Genomic DNA, 18,199 nt, shown 5'->3' with positions numbered 1-18,199 from the left:
TATATGGTGGCAGACATCCGTCTAGAATTTCCCCCTTTTCTTTCTTCCACTCTCTTCTCCCTTAAGACACATGTGGCAGGTACATTCATTGGCTTGTGTTCGTTTAGTAGTCCCCAGTTAGAATAAAACCTCCAAATTAATGGAATTTACATGCATGTTGACTCACTACTAAACAACTGATTCAGTGAATCTGCTGTAATTGGGACTCACTAATAAGTTTCAAATCATTAACAGTATTTTAGCTAAAAAAAAAGTCACTGGCAAATGGCAATGTAATTGGTGGTTGAGTAATCAAGTCTAAACCCATACTATTAGATCTTTTTAACTGGAGGATGACCACAGTTTTTTAATTACATAAAGCAGAAGCCCTGGGAATAGGAGGAGATAAGAAAGTTGATCCATGAAGGGTTTTTAAAAATCCAAACAGATTTAACCAATTCCCAGGCTGAATGCAGAAGGAGAAAGATTTTGAAAGCAGGAATCTGTACGTTGCAAGGCTTTCAATTTGGAGTTGCAGTTTGGTGAAACACCAGCACTCTTTGACAATGAAAGCTAAAGGCCTTGTCAGACTATCGCTGTTATTATTCCATATAGATGGGCTACAGCACAGCTGGTAAATCACCTCCGGCAGAAATAAGATCTATCAACCAAATAGACAGAGGGCCTTTGCACAATTAAGACTCGTTGTGCTGGTACAACTGTACCAGGAGCTCCAATTTTGTTTGTTTTGCATTTAATGTTTGTTGCAGTCCTAAGTTTCAGGGACTCTGCAGATAGGTGGCTTCTTTTGGCTGCAATCATAGGGCAAGCCACCTGTCAATTATCGTTAGGTTCCCTGGTCCCGCCCCTTTTTGAGTTTTGGAGGGAATAGGAGCCTTTTTGAGTCCTCACAGAGAAGCCTTTCGCACAGGACATAAAACGAAGTAGCTCCTGTAGAAAGCTTCATCTTCTACAGCTTGGCCGGGGAGATATTCAGCCTACAGCTTGGCCGGGGAGAAAAGGCCCACAGTTTGGCTGAGGGACTTCAGCCGGCCATCACAGCAACCTGAACTCCTTCTTTTTCCCTGGAAATCTACAAAGCTCTGCTTGGCAAGGGCCGCTCGCGGAAGCCAGACGCAGTTGGTACCGGATGCAGGGGCTCCACGCCAACAGAGGCAAAGACAGACTGCCCAGATTAGAAGTTAAGGATTTCCCCTTTAGTTAAGTACAGTTAAGAAGATAGTGCCTGTTCCCAGTGGACAAGATTGCAAGAGCCAATAGACTGTTAAGAAAGCTTGAAAGTACCTGTTTGTTTTCATCAATAAATAACTTTGTTGGATTTACTTTAAGCATTCTAAAGACTCTGCATGGGGGAATCTAAGGGCCTTTAATCTGAGGCAGCCCCGGCATCCCGTTGGGCACACAGAATTTATGTCCTGTCTACAGTCATGTGCACGGGCCCAGCGTGCGACAGCACACTCGTGCACCAATGCGACTATACCTTGTGAAGGCGGATCTGGCCAGGGTGGTCCATGCCTTAGTCACCTCCAGATTTGATTACTATAATGCACTCTATGTGGGGCTACCCTTGAAAATGGCCCGGAAATTTCAGCTGGTCCAACAGGCAGCAGCCAGGTTGTTAACTGGTGCTCCTTACCGGGAGAGGTCAACCCTCCTGTTCAAGGAGCTCCATTGGCTGCCGTTCATTTTCCAGTCCCAATTCAAGGTGCAGGTGCTTACCTACAAAGCCCTAAACTGTTTGGGACCTGCCTACCTGCGTGACCGCATCTCTGTGTACGAACCCACACGATCTGTTCGTTCATCTGGAGAGGCCCTGCTCACGATCCCACCTCCATCGCAAGCGCAATTGGTGGGGACAAGGGATAGGGCCTTCTTGGTGGTGGCCCCTTGACTCTGGAACTCACTCCCCAAGGACATTAGACATGCCCCAACTCTGGCAGTCTTTAAGAGGAGCCTGAAAACGTGGTTGTTCCAGTGTGCCTTCCCAGAATAAGGAACCCTAAGCAACATGTCCCTAATTGCACTTTACTAATGATCTAGGATTGTCTGCTCGCTCCATCTCTCTCCAAATACCTATCCTAGTTGTACGTCACCTTGTCATGCCCAGTATTTTAAAATTTTAATTATTACATTTGACCCTGCCATAGATTTTTAATGCGTCGTGGTGTTATTATTACTGTTTATTGCTTTGTTTATGAGTTTATTTATTGTCTGTATTGCTGTGTTGTTTTATTGATGTATTTGGGCTCAGCCTCTTGTAAGCCGCACCGAGTCCTCCGGGAGATGGTAGCGGGGTATAAATAAAGGTATTATATTATTATTATTATTATTATTATTATTATTATAAAAGTTACCAGTTCGAAGCCTGGGGTCAGAGTGAGCACCTAACTGTCAGCCCAGCTCACTGTTTACCTAAGCAGTTCGAAAACAGCTTAGAGCTGTAAGTAGAGAAATTAGGTACTGCTAAAAAGCAGAAAGGTTAGTTTACAACATCATAAAAAAGACCAGAAATTGTGGTGACCAAAAGAAAGGAGGAAGTCCTGATGGCTCATCATCATAGAGGATGGAGAGGCAGCACCCCCCTGTGGCTGGTTTGAGCACAACCTCCAAGGAGCCAAAAAGCTGAACGTCAACACAACATACCTCCTTTCTGTCTGTACTTTCCTTCTTTGTCTAAACGGCATTGAATGTTTGCTGTGCATGTGTACTGTGATCCACCACGAGTCCCTTTGGGAATATAGGACTGAATATAAATAAAGTTTTGTTGTTGTTGTTGTTGTTATTGAGCCATAGCAGTTGTTATTTATTTATCGTGTCAGGGGCAGACCAAACAGCTGCACTGCACTTCTTAACAAACAAACAAACAAACAAACAAACAAACAAACAAAAACACAAAGCCTGCAAGCTTTGTAGTTGATTAAATGTCCTTTGACCAGTCACTGGTCACTTGGAGTGCCTCTGGTGTTGCTGCAAGAAGGTCCTCCATTGTGCATGTGGCAGGGCTCAGTTAACTATGCTATTTATTTAATATGTTGTGCTAATCCCAGATGTAGAGCACTGAATAAATTTGAGGAATGGCTAAGTAAGCTTAAAAACCAAGAAATAATGGGGAAAGGATTAATTGGGAAAATATATAATGGATTAATTAGTGAAGAAATAGGGCTGAAGCTGTTAGAAAACGTATGGGAAGGAGACCTGGGGCCTCTGACAGATTTTGATTGGAAAAGGGTCCTGAAGTGGAGAGTGGCTAAGAACCTATCAATAAGATTAAAAGAAAATGTATACAAAGTTATATGGAGATGGTATACCACGCCAGTCAAACAACATCAGATGGATAGCAAGCAAAGTAACCTCTGCTGGAGATGTGGCAAACACAAAGGGACATATTTTCATCTATGGTGGGAATGCCCCCAAGTGAAGAGTTTTTGGAAGGATATATTTATCGAAATAAACAACATTCTAGGATCAAATATTATGCCGGATGCCAGGTTAGCATTATTAATGGACACCACGAAGCTGAATTTAGAAACAAGTAAGAAAGAATTGGTGATTATTTTGCTCACAGTGGGAAGAATTATAATAGCAAAGAACTGGAAATAACTAATCTAACACAGGAAGCATGGTATAGGGAGGTATGGAACGTAGCCTTAAATGATAAATTAACAATGGAAATTAGGGCATTCAGGGGGGAAATTAACAGATCAGATTTTGAGGTATACTGGTCGGTCTTTATTAAATATGCCTTAGTGAGCGAAAATGGAAAACAACAGAACTTTGTTGGTCAGGAATTTTGGATATGACATTTAATTAATGGTTGATTTATAAATACATGGTGAAGGAAAGGATACTTGTTCAGGCCTTGGTGGTGGGGCTATGTGTTTGTACAATGTTCACTGTTTTCTGTTTTGTTTACACTAAGTTGTTGTATGTAAATAAAATCTTACAAAAATTAAAAAAATATGTTGTGCTCCACCTCAAGCCAAAAGGAGAAGCGGGGTATTATTATTATTATTATTATTATTATTATTATTATTAAAGTGGTGTGAAACTACTTTCATTCTGAGGTATAGCTGCACTCTAGGACAGTTGTGAACAAGTAATATTAGATGGCATTAATGGCAATGACTATCAGGGGATTCTGGGAACTATAGTCAAATCCCACTCTGACGCACATCTCTCATTTGTGTTTTGTCAACACAACACACAATATAATATTTTTTCCCCATCAGTAAATCCAATGCCAGTTGCCTTTTGATATGTGTGTGTGTGTATGTGTGTGCGCTGGTGTGGGCACCTGGAGATCAGCAAAACTAGGGAAGTGATGCTCCTCTGGAGGCCACTCACACCAACGGAGCATTGCATTCCTGCCAGCACAAAAGCGAAGGAGAAAATCAGCAAGAGACAGCAGGATGTGTGGTATGTGCTTGTGTGTAAAGAGGAGACAACTGTCAATTTGTTTGCACTTTGCAAAGGGCCATGGGAGAAATGATTTCGCAGATGTGCTTTTTGGAGTCTTGCAAGCTCAATGACAAGATGGCAGCTCGCAGCTGCGTGGCAGCAGAGAAGGAACACTGGTGTGGCTCTTTCATCAATCTCTTCTCCTTTCCAAAAAGCTTTGGGCAAGCTGTTCTTCTTTCCCCAGCCATTGCTGGGAGGCAAAGACAGAATGATTTGCCTGCTCTTGCAGATGGGCACAGCGTGAGTGAACCTGATGCTGTGGTGGCTCTTGAAAGTGCGAAGCCATTCCCGTACCACTTCGTCTTTCCAGACAATTAAACCAAGGCAGAAGGGAGCGAAGGGTGAAGATGTGCTCCCCAAAGGTAGTGTTTGAAATAAAATCATCCTTACGCCTTGTTGGAAAGGGTTTCTTTCAACCACGAAGTTGAACTGGAAAAGATGCCTCCTGATTTACCCATACAGACTCATGTATAAGTTGATCTCATATATAAGACCAACAGGTCGCAGGTTCGAATTCGGGGAGAGGCGGATGAGCTCCCTCTATCAGCTCCAGCTCCTAATGTGGGGACATGAGAGAAGCCTCCCACAAGGATGATAAAACATCAAAATCATCCGGGCGTCCCCTGGGCAACGTCCTTGCAAACGGCCAATTCTCTCACAACAGGATGCTCCTGACACGACATATATATATATATATATATATATATATATATATATATATATATATATATATGTTGAGGGCAGAATTATGGATTTTGATATGACCTGTATATAAGCCAAGGATTGTTCCACAGAGAGGAGAAAAGTGTCAGCAGTGTATCAGGGGATCTGTCACCCTTTGCCTTTAGTGCAATTTCCAAAAACTGGAAGACCTAAAAGACATTTTTAATCAAATTCCTGAAAAATTAAATACACAAAAGTCCAATTTGCAAACATGAAAAGCCAACTGTATGTATCTCTGTGATTTTTTGTAGGTTGTGTCATTTGTTATGTTTATGTGTGTTTCACTTTTCTTTTTCTATATAGTTTTACACATAGTGTGTGCATGTGCATACAGTTTCCAAGTTACAAATAAAAAAGGTTCTAGCCTTGGATAGCATAGGGAAGGGTTAACATCCCTGTGATGCTTGTTTTGCTATCTGTGCTTCTGCTTCGCCTCACTTTCTGTCCTTGCAAGAATTGGATTTTGAAAAATTTAGCTTGTTGTCGAAACAAGAATTGGTGATAAAGCTTCAATGGAGACCCCTTTTCCTCCTGATAATAACCATTCCAGGAGTGGATTTCTCTTACTTCCTGTTCATAGAATCATAGAATCAAAGAGTTGGAAGAGACCTCATGGGCCATCCAGTCCAACCCCCTGCCAAGAAGCAGGAATATTGCATTCAAATCACCCCTGACAAATGGCCATCCAGCCTCTGCTTCAAAGCTTCCAAACAAGGAGCCTCCACCACACTCCGGGGCAGAGAGTTCCACTGCTGAACGGCTCTCACAGTCAGGAAGTTCTTCCTAATGTTCAGATGGAATCTCCTCTCTTGTAATTTGAAGCCATTGTTCCATTGCGTCCTAGTCTCCAGGGAAGCAGAAAACAAGCTTGCTCCCTCCTCCCTGTGACTTCCTCTCATGGCTATCATATCTGGCTATTTATACATGGCTATCATATCTGGCTATCATATGTTCTCGAACCCTTGTTCACAACACGGAGTTAATGCGGTTATATTCATCTATTCATTGCTGTTTTCAATCCGATAGGTGGGTGGGGGAGCTGGGCTAAAGGTCAGGAGCTCACCCTGACCTGGCTTCAATCTGTCAACCTTTTGGTTGGCAAGATTTACTGCAGCTGTAGTTGGTGATTAACCTGCTGTGCCAAAGCCGGCCCTCGGAGACTGCCTGTATATCTTTTTTTAAAGGCAAATGCAAAGGGGATTGAAGCTGTTCATCCACAACACTCCTGCAATTTCACCTCCATGATCCCGACAGAATAGGAAAAGATCCCCTATTCTGGGATCTATTAAATACTGGTTTCCTTGTGGAAAAACTGGGGGAGGGAGCTGAGAAAAGTGTACATTTGGAGGGGGAGAATTAACAGATTCTTCTGAAGAGAAAAATATCCACAAATGAGATATTGACAAAATATGGTGGTTTGCATCATCTGAGGACAAGTTTTGGTTGAATAATAATCAGTTGAAATTTCTCCCCATTTCATGGAGGATTGTAGTGGTCTCTTGAGGGCCTTTGGGGACCACAAAAGAAGAATTGAGAGCTACATTCAGCCCCCCAATTGGACTTACAGCAAGAGGAAGAGGCGTTTGATTCAACACATGAAGGTGCCGTGAAGAAACCATCATGTAGTATATGGTGAAACACAGTACATTCCTGCTTCAGTTTTGTCCTGGGATGATGATGATGATGATGATGATGATGATGATGATGATAATAATCTTTATTTATACCCCACCACCATCTCCCCAAGGGACTCGGAGCGGCTTACATGAGGCCAAGCCCAACAACACATCAATAAAAACAAGCAATAAGCAAATAAACAATACAATTAATATAACTCACATATACACAAAACTCATAAAATATGGAACCTGGGATGGAAGTAAGGAAACAGTAACACCAAGTTGTTGCTGTGGAAAGCCCCTTGTTTTGCATTTCAAACAGCAGTGGTAACCTTTCCTTGGAAGCCATGAAAGCTTTTGCCCACATTTTCATTTTCATCAATGCACTTTCTCTTTCCTTCCTTCATGGAAGCAGCAGCAGGAAAGCACACACAAGCCCCTGCGAGCTGAGAAATACTGTCTGGTTTCCTTGCAAAGGTGCAGACAAAACCCACACAGGGCCTCTAATTTGTCAATATCCATGCAACACAGCATGTACTTATGCACAAGCTGTGCAACAGGAATTATAAATCACACTGTTGTGGGAATTCTTACTGAGAGCATCAGAAAATCTTTGGGTGCTGTGGAGCAAAACATCAGGATGGCATATGAACAGAGATGGAAATAATACAGTTGGATCTCCATGTCCACAGAGTCTGTATCCACGGATCCAATCACCCAAATTTTCAAATTGCAAACCTTGATGTTGTCATTTCACTGTATTACATATGCGGGGACATGAGAGAAGCCTCCCACAAGGATGACAAAAACATCAAATCATCCAGGCGTCCCCTGGGCAACGTCCTTGCAGATGGGCAATTCTCTCATACCAGGAGCGACTTGCAGTCACTCCTGGCACAACAAAAAAACCCCCTGTATTACTATGTAATATATAATGGAAATTCAGTAGCCAAGGATATCAAAAACAAAACCCCATTGGATACCAAGAGTCCATGATAGGTCCACATACTTATTATTTATTTATTTACTGTATTTGTATACCGCCTTTCTCAGCCAATCGGCGACTCAAGGCGATAATGACATGTGAAGTATGGGGTCTCTTTAGACAAATGTCACATAGACAAAAGAAAGGTTTTCTAACTTGAGTGGGCAAAGCTCAGTGGTCTGGGGCCAAAATGTGCTTTTCTGAACCTGAATTGGAAAGGGGTTGTCATTAGGCTGGTAGTTCATATACCCAAGGTTTCCTGGAAGCCCTATTAGTATTAGTATTAGGTTTCAATGATCTCCCACAAAATTATCATGTTTTGCTTCCATGGAAAGTCTGACAGGGACAGAGAACAAAGGCAGACTTCATCTCTGGGTGTGAAAAGAACTTTTTGGATCTTGCATTCTCACTTATGGGGACCTGAAGGGAAACTATTTGTGGGGTTTCCTTGGCAAGATTTGTTCAGAAGGTTTTGATTTTACTGAGGCTGAGAGAGTGTGAAGAAGCAAGATGTTCCCTGTCCAGTTGCTGACTTCCGTCCACCATAACATGGCCAGATTCTGAGAAGGGGATGGGCAGTGTTGTGATGGAAACGCTCTTGAACTTCCCATGAAGACAGGTAACCATGGATAATAGTGAAATAAATGGCCTCCGGTCAACCCCATTGGGAAATTGTCTCTTGGGGACTCTGTTAATCCCAAGGTAAGTCTAAAATAATTGTATTGTCGAAGGCTTTCATGGCTGGAATCACTGGGTTGCTGTGAGTTTTCCCGGCTGTATGGCCATATTCCAGAAGCATTCTCTCCTGATGTTTTGCCTGCATCTATTGCAGGCATCCTCAGAGGTTGTGAGGTCTGAGGATGCCTGCCATAGATGCAGGTGAAATGTTAGGAGAGAATGTTTATGGAACATGGCCCGGAAAGCTCGCAACACCCCTCTAAAATAATTTTAATTTAACCTTCATAAATGTACCTTAACTTTTAACAAATGTAACTTAACCCAGCACATGGTCAATCCTTTATTCACCTGAAGGGAAGGCTGTATACCTCATACATTTCCATATTTTTTCCACCATACAAAGCACTCAAAAATAGACACTGACATGTGGATTGCATTTGAGGACATACCTGGAACAGAATTATTTTGCAGGATTAAGGCAGTGGCCTTTTTGATGCTTGCTGTGCAGGCCTCTTGTTCCTTCCTCAGGAAGCAGTCTGAATGCATTGAAGTTGCCTGCAAAAGAAAGAAATGGGTTGATGGGTTGGAGACTCTGTGCAATGCAGATTCCTCTGTCCAATTATAAGGGCTCTCACCTATTCTAAAGCGTCTCCCATGCATTTCATACTTGCTGTATGGCAATAACCTTCCCCCACAATGTTTTACTCATTTAGACCAAATTCTGCACTGCAAAATTCAGAGATGGAGAACTATGTTCTAACCCATCCTTTGGGTCCAGGAGGCATGGATAAGGTTAGTTCTCTTCCTACAGTGAATTCAGTTGTCTATGTTCACCACATCAATTGAATTCTATTGGGATTCCCTTTCCAAAGAAATGAATCTGGCATCCTTATGATAAGTGAAATGGACATATTTCTACAACCAGATGATTCAGGGACCTCAAAGACTGAAAAATATGCAAAGGAGGAGGGAGGCAAAATGGGGTTGGACTGAATGATCCTTGGGGTCTCTTCTAACACTATGATTCTATGAAAGGCCTGGAAACCAACAACAATGCTGAATGGTTTATGGAGATAGGGACCTTTAGCTTGGAGAACAAAAGATGAAGAGGTGAAAAGACAACATTTAGTAAATATATGAACAGATACCATGTAGAACATCATTTTTCAACCTGGGGCTCGGGACCCCTGGGGCACGCCCGTAGACAGGATTTTGATTTGGGGGGGGGGCTGAGTTTGATTCGGGGGGGCTGAGTCTGAGTGAAAGAGGGTCTACCCTAGCAAACTTTTTGTATTGTTACCCCAATACCCCCATGCATATGGGATATATTGAGCATGGTGATCAGATCATGATATGAATAAACAGTTTAAATAATGTACCAGTAAGGCCTACTCGTGGACCACCATGAGAATTGGGGGGGGGGGAGGGTTGAAGCCCCTCAAGCCCCCCTGGCTACATGCCTGCCCTGGGGAGTTGTGAGGGGGTGTCAGAGGGGTCACCAAAGACCACCAGAAAACACAGTATGCTTTGTTGGTCCTGGGGGTTTGTGTGGGAAGATTGGCTCAATTTTATCATGGGTGGGGTTCAGAAAGCTCCTTGATTGTATATGAACTATAAATTCCAGAAACTACAATTCCCAAATGTCAAGGTCTATTTCCCCTAAACTCCACCAGGATTGACATTTGGGCATGTCAATTGACAACTGTGCCAAGTTTGGTCCAGATCCATCATTGTTTGAGTCCACAGTGCTTTCTGGATGTAGGTGAACTACAACTCCAAAACTCAAGGTCAATGCCCACCAAACCCCTTTCAGTATTTCCTGTTGGTCATGGAAGTTCTGTGTTTGGTTCAATTCCATCGTTGGATGGGTTCAAAATGCTCTTTGCTTGTAGGTGAACTATAAATTCCAGCAAGTACAACTCCCAAATGACAAAATCAATCATCCCCACCCCAACCCCACCAGTATTTAAATGTGGGCATATCTGGTATTTGTGCCAAATTTGGTCCATTGAATGAAAATACATCCTGCATATCAGATATGTACATGACAATTCACAAATATAGCAAAATTACAGTTAATAGAGGAACTCTATTAAGGAATTAGGAAGGTTGAGAAACACTGATGTAGAAGATGGAATACGTTTATCCAAATACTAAGTTAGAAACCTACAGGTTCATATTGAAAGGAGAAAAAAAGATTCTCCTTTAACATTGAGAAGAAGCTTCTGAGAAGGCGTTCTACAAGGGAATGGAATGGAGGACAGATGGTCAACGTTGAGAGTGCCTTAGGGTGCATTGACACTATAGAATGAGTGGAGTTTGACTCAAATTTAACTGCCAAGGCTCAGTTTGTATAATTATAATCACTGGGAAGCTTCTCAAAAGCCTGTTCCCAGTTCCCTTCTCAGTTTCTTCTGCCCGACATTCACAGCAGCACACCAAAGTGCAACCACTTAGCTCCATGTCACGAAAAACGATCCTGCGAGTGCAAGTTTCCCTGGGTCACTGCCTCCTGACTTTGCCTCCTTTTGCCTCAGGGATGTTTATGGCTTTCCGCCTTCAACTGAGAAGAACGAGTTTCCATTTCCCTGGGAGGCATCTCTGCAAAATGCGACGCCGTGTGATGGATAAGACAGGACAGGAGAAGGCAGGTGGAATGAGGATGGAAGTCAAACAAATGTTCAGAATGGAAATCTCCCAATCGCTCAGGGAACATGGGTAATGTTTGAGTGGCAGCGTCCTTGCAGTGGTAATGGAGGTGGCAAGAGACACCGAGATTGGATTGGAAGGAAACTGCAGTTGGGGAACATGAATTAATCAAAAGGAGAGTGTTATGAGCCAAGGCCTTCAAAGTTCTGTGGAATCGAGATGGCTAGCTTGACAAACAAGCTGAAAAACAAGCTTGTTTTCTGCTGATCCAGAGACACCAGGTATGAGCAAAATTCAGCCCTTTAGGCATTTTGGACCTCAACAGCCAGTAGGTGGTTAGGAATTGTGGGAATTGAAGTCCAAAACACTAGAAGGGCCAAAGTTTGCCCATGCCTGACACCACAGAATGTATGCAGCTCAATACCACTTTAACTGCAGTGTAAATGTTGACTTATATATGATCCATAATGCATATAGGAGCTTGACACCACTCTTCAGGGACAAATGCAAGATACTCAACTTTGGCAGAAAAAACAAAATGCAAAGATACAGAATGGGGGACAATGCCTGGCTTGAGAGCAGTACGTATGAAAAAGATCTTGGAGTCCTTGTGGACAACAAGTTAAACATGAGCCAACAATGTGATGTGGCGGCAAAAAAAGCCAATGGGATTTTGGCCTGCATCAATAGGAGCATAGTGTCTAGGACTAGGAAAGTAATGCTCCCCATGCTCTATTCCACCTTGGTTAGACCACACCTGGAATATTGTGTCCAATTCTGGGCACCACAATTCAAGAGAGATATTGACAAGCTGGAATGTGTCCTGAGGAGGGCAACTAAAATGATCAAGGGTCTGGAGAACAAGCCCTATGAGGAGCGGCTTAAGGAGCTGGGCATGTTTAGCCTGAAGAAGAGAAGGCTGAGAGGAGATATGATAGCCATGTAAAAAGAAGCCACAGGGAGGAGGGAGCAAGCTTGTTTTCCCTGGAGACTAGGGCACAAAACAGTGGCTTCAAACTACAAGAGAGGAGATTCCATCTGAACATGAGGAAGAACTTCCTGACTATGAGAGCCATTCAGCAGTGGAACTCTCTGCCCCGGAGTGTGGTGGAGGCTCCTTCTTTGGAAGCTTTAAAACAGAGGCTGGATGGCCATCTGTCAGGGGTGATTTGAATGCAATATTCCTCCTTCTTGGCAGGGGGTTAGACTGGATGGCCCACGAGGTCTCTTCCAACTCTTTGATTCTATGATTCTATGATTCCTGCCATGACTCCAAGGCTGGGGTTAAAATAGCTGGAAGAAACATTAACGACCTTAGATATGCAGATGATACCATTTTGATGGCCGAAAGCAAGAAGGAGCTGAAGAGTTTTCTAATCGAGGTGAAAGAAGAAAGTGCAAAAGCTGGGTTGCAGTTAAACATAAAAAATACCAAGATTCTGGCATCCGGACTGATTGATAACTGACAAATAAAGGAAGAAAAGGTGGAGGCAGTGACAGACTTTGTATTTCTACGTGCAAAGATTACTGCAGACGCAGACTGCAGCCAGGAAATCAGAAGATGTTTTCTTCTTGGGAGGAGAGCAATGGTCAATCTTAATAAAATAGTGAAGAATAGAGACATCACACTGGCAACAAAAATCCACATAGTGAAAGCAATTGGATTCCTCATAGTAACCTATGGATGTGAGAGCTGGACCATAGGGAAGGCTGAGCGAATGAAGATAGATGCTTTTGAACTGTGGAAAGTTCTGAGAGTGCCTTGGACCGCGAGAAGATCCAACCATTCCATACTCAAGGAAATAAAGCCCGGCTGCTCATTGGAAAGAAGGATATTAGAGGCAAAGATGAAGTCCTTTGGCCACATCATGAGAAGACAGGAAAGATTAGAGAAGACAACGATGCTAGGGAAAATGGAAGGAAAAAGGAAGAGGGGCCGACCAAGGACAAGATGGATGGATGGTATCCTTGACTGGCTTGACTCTGAAGGAGCTGGGGGTGGTGTCGGCCGACAGGGAGCTCTGGCGTGGGCTGGTCCATCAGGTCACAAAGAGTCAGAAGCAACTGAACGAATAAACAACTCCATCCTATGGAATCTTGTTCTTTGTTGTGGCACTAGAGCTATCTAACAGAAAAGGGCAAAATCTCATAAAGTAACACATAACTGAATTCCATAGCCTTCTCAGCTAATGTTGTGTCAGACTGCTATGATTCTGCTATATATATATAATATATATATATATATATATATATATATATATATATATATATATATATATATATAGGCTCAATTCTAGCTGTGATCTATTTTTATGAGAAGCATCAGGTGGCTGTCTTATTGTCCATTCTTGCAAATGTCTTCCCAAAGCTTATTTAGGGATCTGATAGTCCAGGTTTGGAAAAATTAATACACGCCATCTGTACTCCTCACATAGGCAGCTGGCTGCATTATTTTCCTGCCACAAAAGGCAGCTTGATTGTGCTTTTGTTCGCCATCTTGATGGGAAGGAAAATGAGCACTGCTTATAAATTCCTTCAGGCAATGTGTAAAAATAACAAAGACCTATAAAAATACCACCACTTTGGAATATAAGGGGCAAAGAGGATATGAGATAACATGGTGTGCAACTACACTGTAGAATTAATGCAGTTTGGCATCACACAAACCGCCATGGCTCAATGCTATGGGATCCTGGGAGTTGTAGTTTTAATCTTCTCTGCCAAAGTGTGCTGGCAACTCACCAAATTACAACTCTTAGGATAGCATTGATCCATGGCAGTTAAAGAGCTTGGCATGTTTAGCCTGGTAGAGAAGGCTGAGAGGAGACATGATGTTGTTCATTCGTTCAGTCGTCTCCAACTCTTCGTGACCTCATGGACCAGCCCACGCCAGAGCTCCTTGTCGGCCGTCACCACCCCCAGCTCCTTCAAGGTCAGTCCAGTCACTTCAAGGATGCCATCCATCCATCTTGCCCTTGGTTGGCGCCTCTTCCTTTTGCCTTCCACTTTCCCCAGCATAATTGTCTTCTCAAAGCTTTCCTGTCTCCTCATGATGTGGCCAAAGTACTTCAACTTTGTCTCTAGTATCCTTCCCTCCAATGAGCAGTCGGGCTTTATTTCCTGAAGTATGGACTGGTTGGATCTTCTCGCAGTCCAAGGCACTCTCAGAACTTTCCTCCAACACCATGATGAGGACCATGTATAAATATGGGAGAGGAACTCATAGGGAGGAGGGAGCAAGCTTGTTTTCTGCTGCCCTGGAGACTAGGATATGAAACAATGGCTTCAAACTACAAGAAAGGAGATTCCATCTGAACATTAGGAAGAAGTCCCTGACTGTGAGAGCTGTTCAGCAGTAGAACTCTCTGCCCTGTAGTGTGGTGGAGGCTCCTTATTTGGAGGCTTTTAAACAGAGGCTGGATGGTCATCTGTCAGGGGTGCTTTGAATGCGATTTTCCTGCTTATTGGCAGGGGGTTGGACTGGATGGCCCACAAAGTCTCTTCTAGCTCTAGGATTCTATGATTCTATTTTTTTTTGTCGTGTCAGGAGTGTCCTGTTGTGAGAGAATTGGCCGTCTGCAAGGACGTTGCCCAGGGGATGCCCGGATGAATGGATGTTTTTATCATCCTTGTGGGAGGCTTCTCTCATGTCCCCGCATGAGGAGCTGGAGCTGATAGAGGGAGCTCATCCGCCTCTCCCCGGATTCGAACCTGCGACCTGTCGGTCTCCAGTCCTGCTGGCAAAGGGCTTTAACCCACTGCGCCACCGGGGGCTCCTATGATTCTATGATCCTATAGCGGTATTTATTTATTTATGTATTTATTTTATTTTACTTGTATACCGCCACTCCCAATTTGGCTCGGAGCGGTTTACAGCAGTAGATTAAAACAATACAACCAACTTTAAAATACAATAAAAACGAGAACAGACATAGACCCGAGTTATTCACCCATCAAAAGCTTGTCGGAAAAGAAAGCTTTTACAGGCATTCCGAAAAGGAAGTAGCTCTCGGATGGTTTGGGTTTCAACTGGCAAGGCATTCCATAAATAAGGGGCCACAATCGAGAAGGCTCTCTGCCTAGTAGAGGACAGATGATAAGTCCGGATGTTGGGGACTTCAAGCAAATTTTGGTCTTTGGACTGAAGTAATCTCTGGGGTTGTTAGGGGAATAAGCGGGCCCTCAGGTACGCTGGCCCCAGACCATATAAGGCCTTAAAGGTTAGTACCAGCACCTTGAAAGTAATCTGGTACTCAATCGGAAGCCAGTGCAGCTGTTGTAGAATTGGGGTAATACGACACCTCGCCGGCACCCCGGCAAGAAGACGAGCCACCACATTTTGCACCAGTTTCAGTTTCCGGATCACTGACAAAGGAAGGCCAATGTAGAATTCAAGCCTCGAGATGACCTTTGCCTGGATCACCGTAGCCAGGTCGTTCCTAGATAGGAAGGGAGCCAGTCACCTAGCCTGACAAAGATGGAAAAACACAGATCTGCTCACAGCAGAGACCTGGGCCTCCATTGTGAGTAGAGGGTACAATAAGACACCAAGACCTTTTACAGAAGGTGACGGACATAGTGTCTCGTCATCCAAGGTAGGCAGCTGGATCTCCCTCCCACCCAGACAGCCCAGCCAAAGGATCTCAGTCTTCACTGGATTCACCCTCAACCTGCTGGCATGCAACTATCCAGTAACGGCTTCAAGGCACTGATGGAAATTTTCAGGTACAGAAATGAGCGGAGTGTCAGCAGCGTACTGGTGGCACTCAAGCCCAAAGCTCCGCACCAGTTGGGCAAGCGGTCATATCAAACTGGATTACAGGACAGATGTGCTTATGGTAGGATGAACAAACTATGGCATCTCGAATGTGTCGATGAGCTAGGAAACCGTGACATATAGAGCTAAATTGGGACTAGAAACCACATGGGACACCAGATATGATTGACCAACAACTCCCAGATTTTTTTGCCCATAATGGCTAGGGATCATGGGACTTGTGGTCCAACAATCTCTAGAAGGCTGCATGACTCTCACATCTGATGGAAAGGCAAAGGTGAATCCCTCCCAGCACCTCATTTGCCCCCTCTATAAAACCCAAACGCTTGCATTTTCCTCTGTAATCATTCCCAAAATGGAGGTGACGTTACATCAGTGCTTTCAAAGGGAGTGACAGTTCAATTAAGGCCATCATTTTAATTAGCTTGAATGTCTTTGGCTATGTGAAAGGGTTTTTTTCTGTTTGCCAGACAAACTTGTCAAATAAAATCTGGCTAGGCTTTCTGTCTTAGGGCCAGATTCAGGAAACATGAGGACCTCCAATTTTTCTTGGACTTCTGCTCTGAATTGAGGCAAACACAACTAATCCGTAGCATAGGCAAAAGAAAGTTACAGTTGAACAATATCCAAAGTATTTAATGCTCCAGACCTAACCCAATCTATACCTTTTCAACCTGATCTATACTATACCTACAGGAAGGATGGAATGTAACAAAAAGGATTTTTTTTTTACGAAATTGTCATTCTGTTCCATACATAACATTTTCCTTTAGCCCCCAATTTTGCATGCAAGGATATATTAAAACCTGGGCCTCAATACCCTAAAGACACTAATCTTGGACACTAAGGAGGGTCAGTCCTGGTTAGGACTTGGATGGAAGACCACCAACAAATATCAGATCCTGTAGGCTATATTTCAGAGGAAGGACAACAGTGGAATATCTCTTGCCTCAGAAAGCCCTATGAAATTCATGAGGTCGTCCTAAGTCAACAAGCAACTTGAAGGCACATATGCACATGGTACTTTCTGACTCCCATATCCTGGGAGCTGGCATATGCAATTTCATTAATTCACATCTGACAAAATACAGGTTGAATTTCCTTCACCCAAAATGTTTGGATCCAGAAATGTTTCAGATTTTGGAATACTAGTATTGCATAGACATACATAGTGATTTATGTTGGAGATGGGACTCAAGTCTAAACACAAAATTCATTTATGTGTCATAGACATACACATAGTCTACAGCTAATAATTAAAATAATTTTGTGAATCAAACCAAGTTTGTTTTGAACCATTGGAAAGCAAAGGTGTTACTCTCTCAGCCACCCATGTGATGTTGGAGCTTTTTTGGATGAGGGAGGCTCAACCTGTACGACCTCTCAAGGCATTTTCTAGGCATCTTCCACAGCAGAGCTTTCCAAATTGCATGTCAGGACATATGAGTATATTACTGTAGTCCTTTAGTATGCTGCGTGAAAAACACTCCCAGCCCTTGACCATAGGCTGCTTGGCCAGAATGGTCGGGTATCTTCCCTTGAATAGGTTTGGCAGCCTCTTGGGTGGAAACGAGGAGGAGAGCAAGGATGAGTCCAAAGAGACCATTAAACAGCACCCAACTGAATCTCTTTCAGCCAGTCAAGAAGGCACAATCAAAACCTTCCCAACAAGCTTGTTCGAGTTCATTTCTTAAGTAGCAAGCAGCAAGTGCTGCAAGGATCAATGCAGCAGGGAGTGAGCAAAACCACTTGGCCAACATTGTGTGGTTACAGCCAGGATGGAGCAGCTGTTAGGGGAATAAAGGAACCAAAGTACTACTCCTTGCTGTGGGTTGTTGGAGGTGGGTTGTTGGAGAAGTTTGGAGAAGGGCAGTGCGTTTGGAAGAGCTGGAGGAGTTTGGTGGAAGGAGACTGGAGTTCTACAAGGCTTGTGGCTCAAAGAAAACAACTGGAATCTGTTTGCATATATGTTCTTTTCTATAAACTCTGCAAAAGACGAATGACTGAATTTCTTCCTTGGTCAAAGGCAAAAGGTTTCCACGTTTGTGAGTGTCTACATTCATCTTCATCGCGACAAAGCAACCATCTAGTCTCAGTTCAAAAGCCTCCAGGAAGGAATACTCCACTGGATTCCCAGGAAATCTAAACTTTACTAGATTTAGAAGAGATCTCCAAAGGGCACCATTCATCCAGGCAGGAAGACACAGTAAAAGCACCCCTGGATGGCCACCCAGGTTTACAAACCTCCAGAAAGGGTTAATCCCTACAGAAGTGGGGGTCTGTTGCTGTTGAAGTGTCAGTACTGTTATA

The 18,199-nt window shown here is 43.4% G+C and overlaps 1 protein-coding gene across 7 annotated transcripts in view; it reads right to left on the bottom strand.

The window, feature by feature from the left end:
• The window catches only part of ADCYAP1R1 (ADCYAP receptor type I), a 153,527-nt gene that overhangs the window by 68,367 nt on the left and 66,961 nt on the right, over window positions 1-18,199 (bottom strand). For all 7 annotated transcript variants that reach the window (XM_060782656.2, XM_060782657.2, XM_060782660.2 and 4 more), the window contains exon 3: window positions 8,913-9,018. In XM_060782656.2, coding sequence (XP_060638639.2) covers window positions 8,913-9,018 — 106 coding nt within the window. The remainder of the gene's footprint in view (window positions 1-8,912; window positions 9,019-18,199) is intronic.

Source organism: Anolis sagrei, chromosome 6 (assembly GCF_037176765.1).
Source record: "Anolis sagrei isolate rAnoSag1 chromosome 6, rAnoSag1.mat, whole genome shotgun sequence".
NCBI lineage: Eukaryota > Metazoa > Chordata > Lepidosauria > Squamata > Dactyloidae > Anolis > Anolis sagrei.
This window is presented reverse-complemented; position numbering and strand designations above follow the sequence as displayed.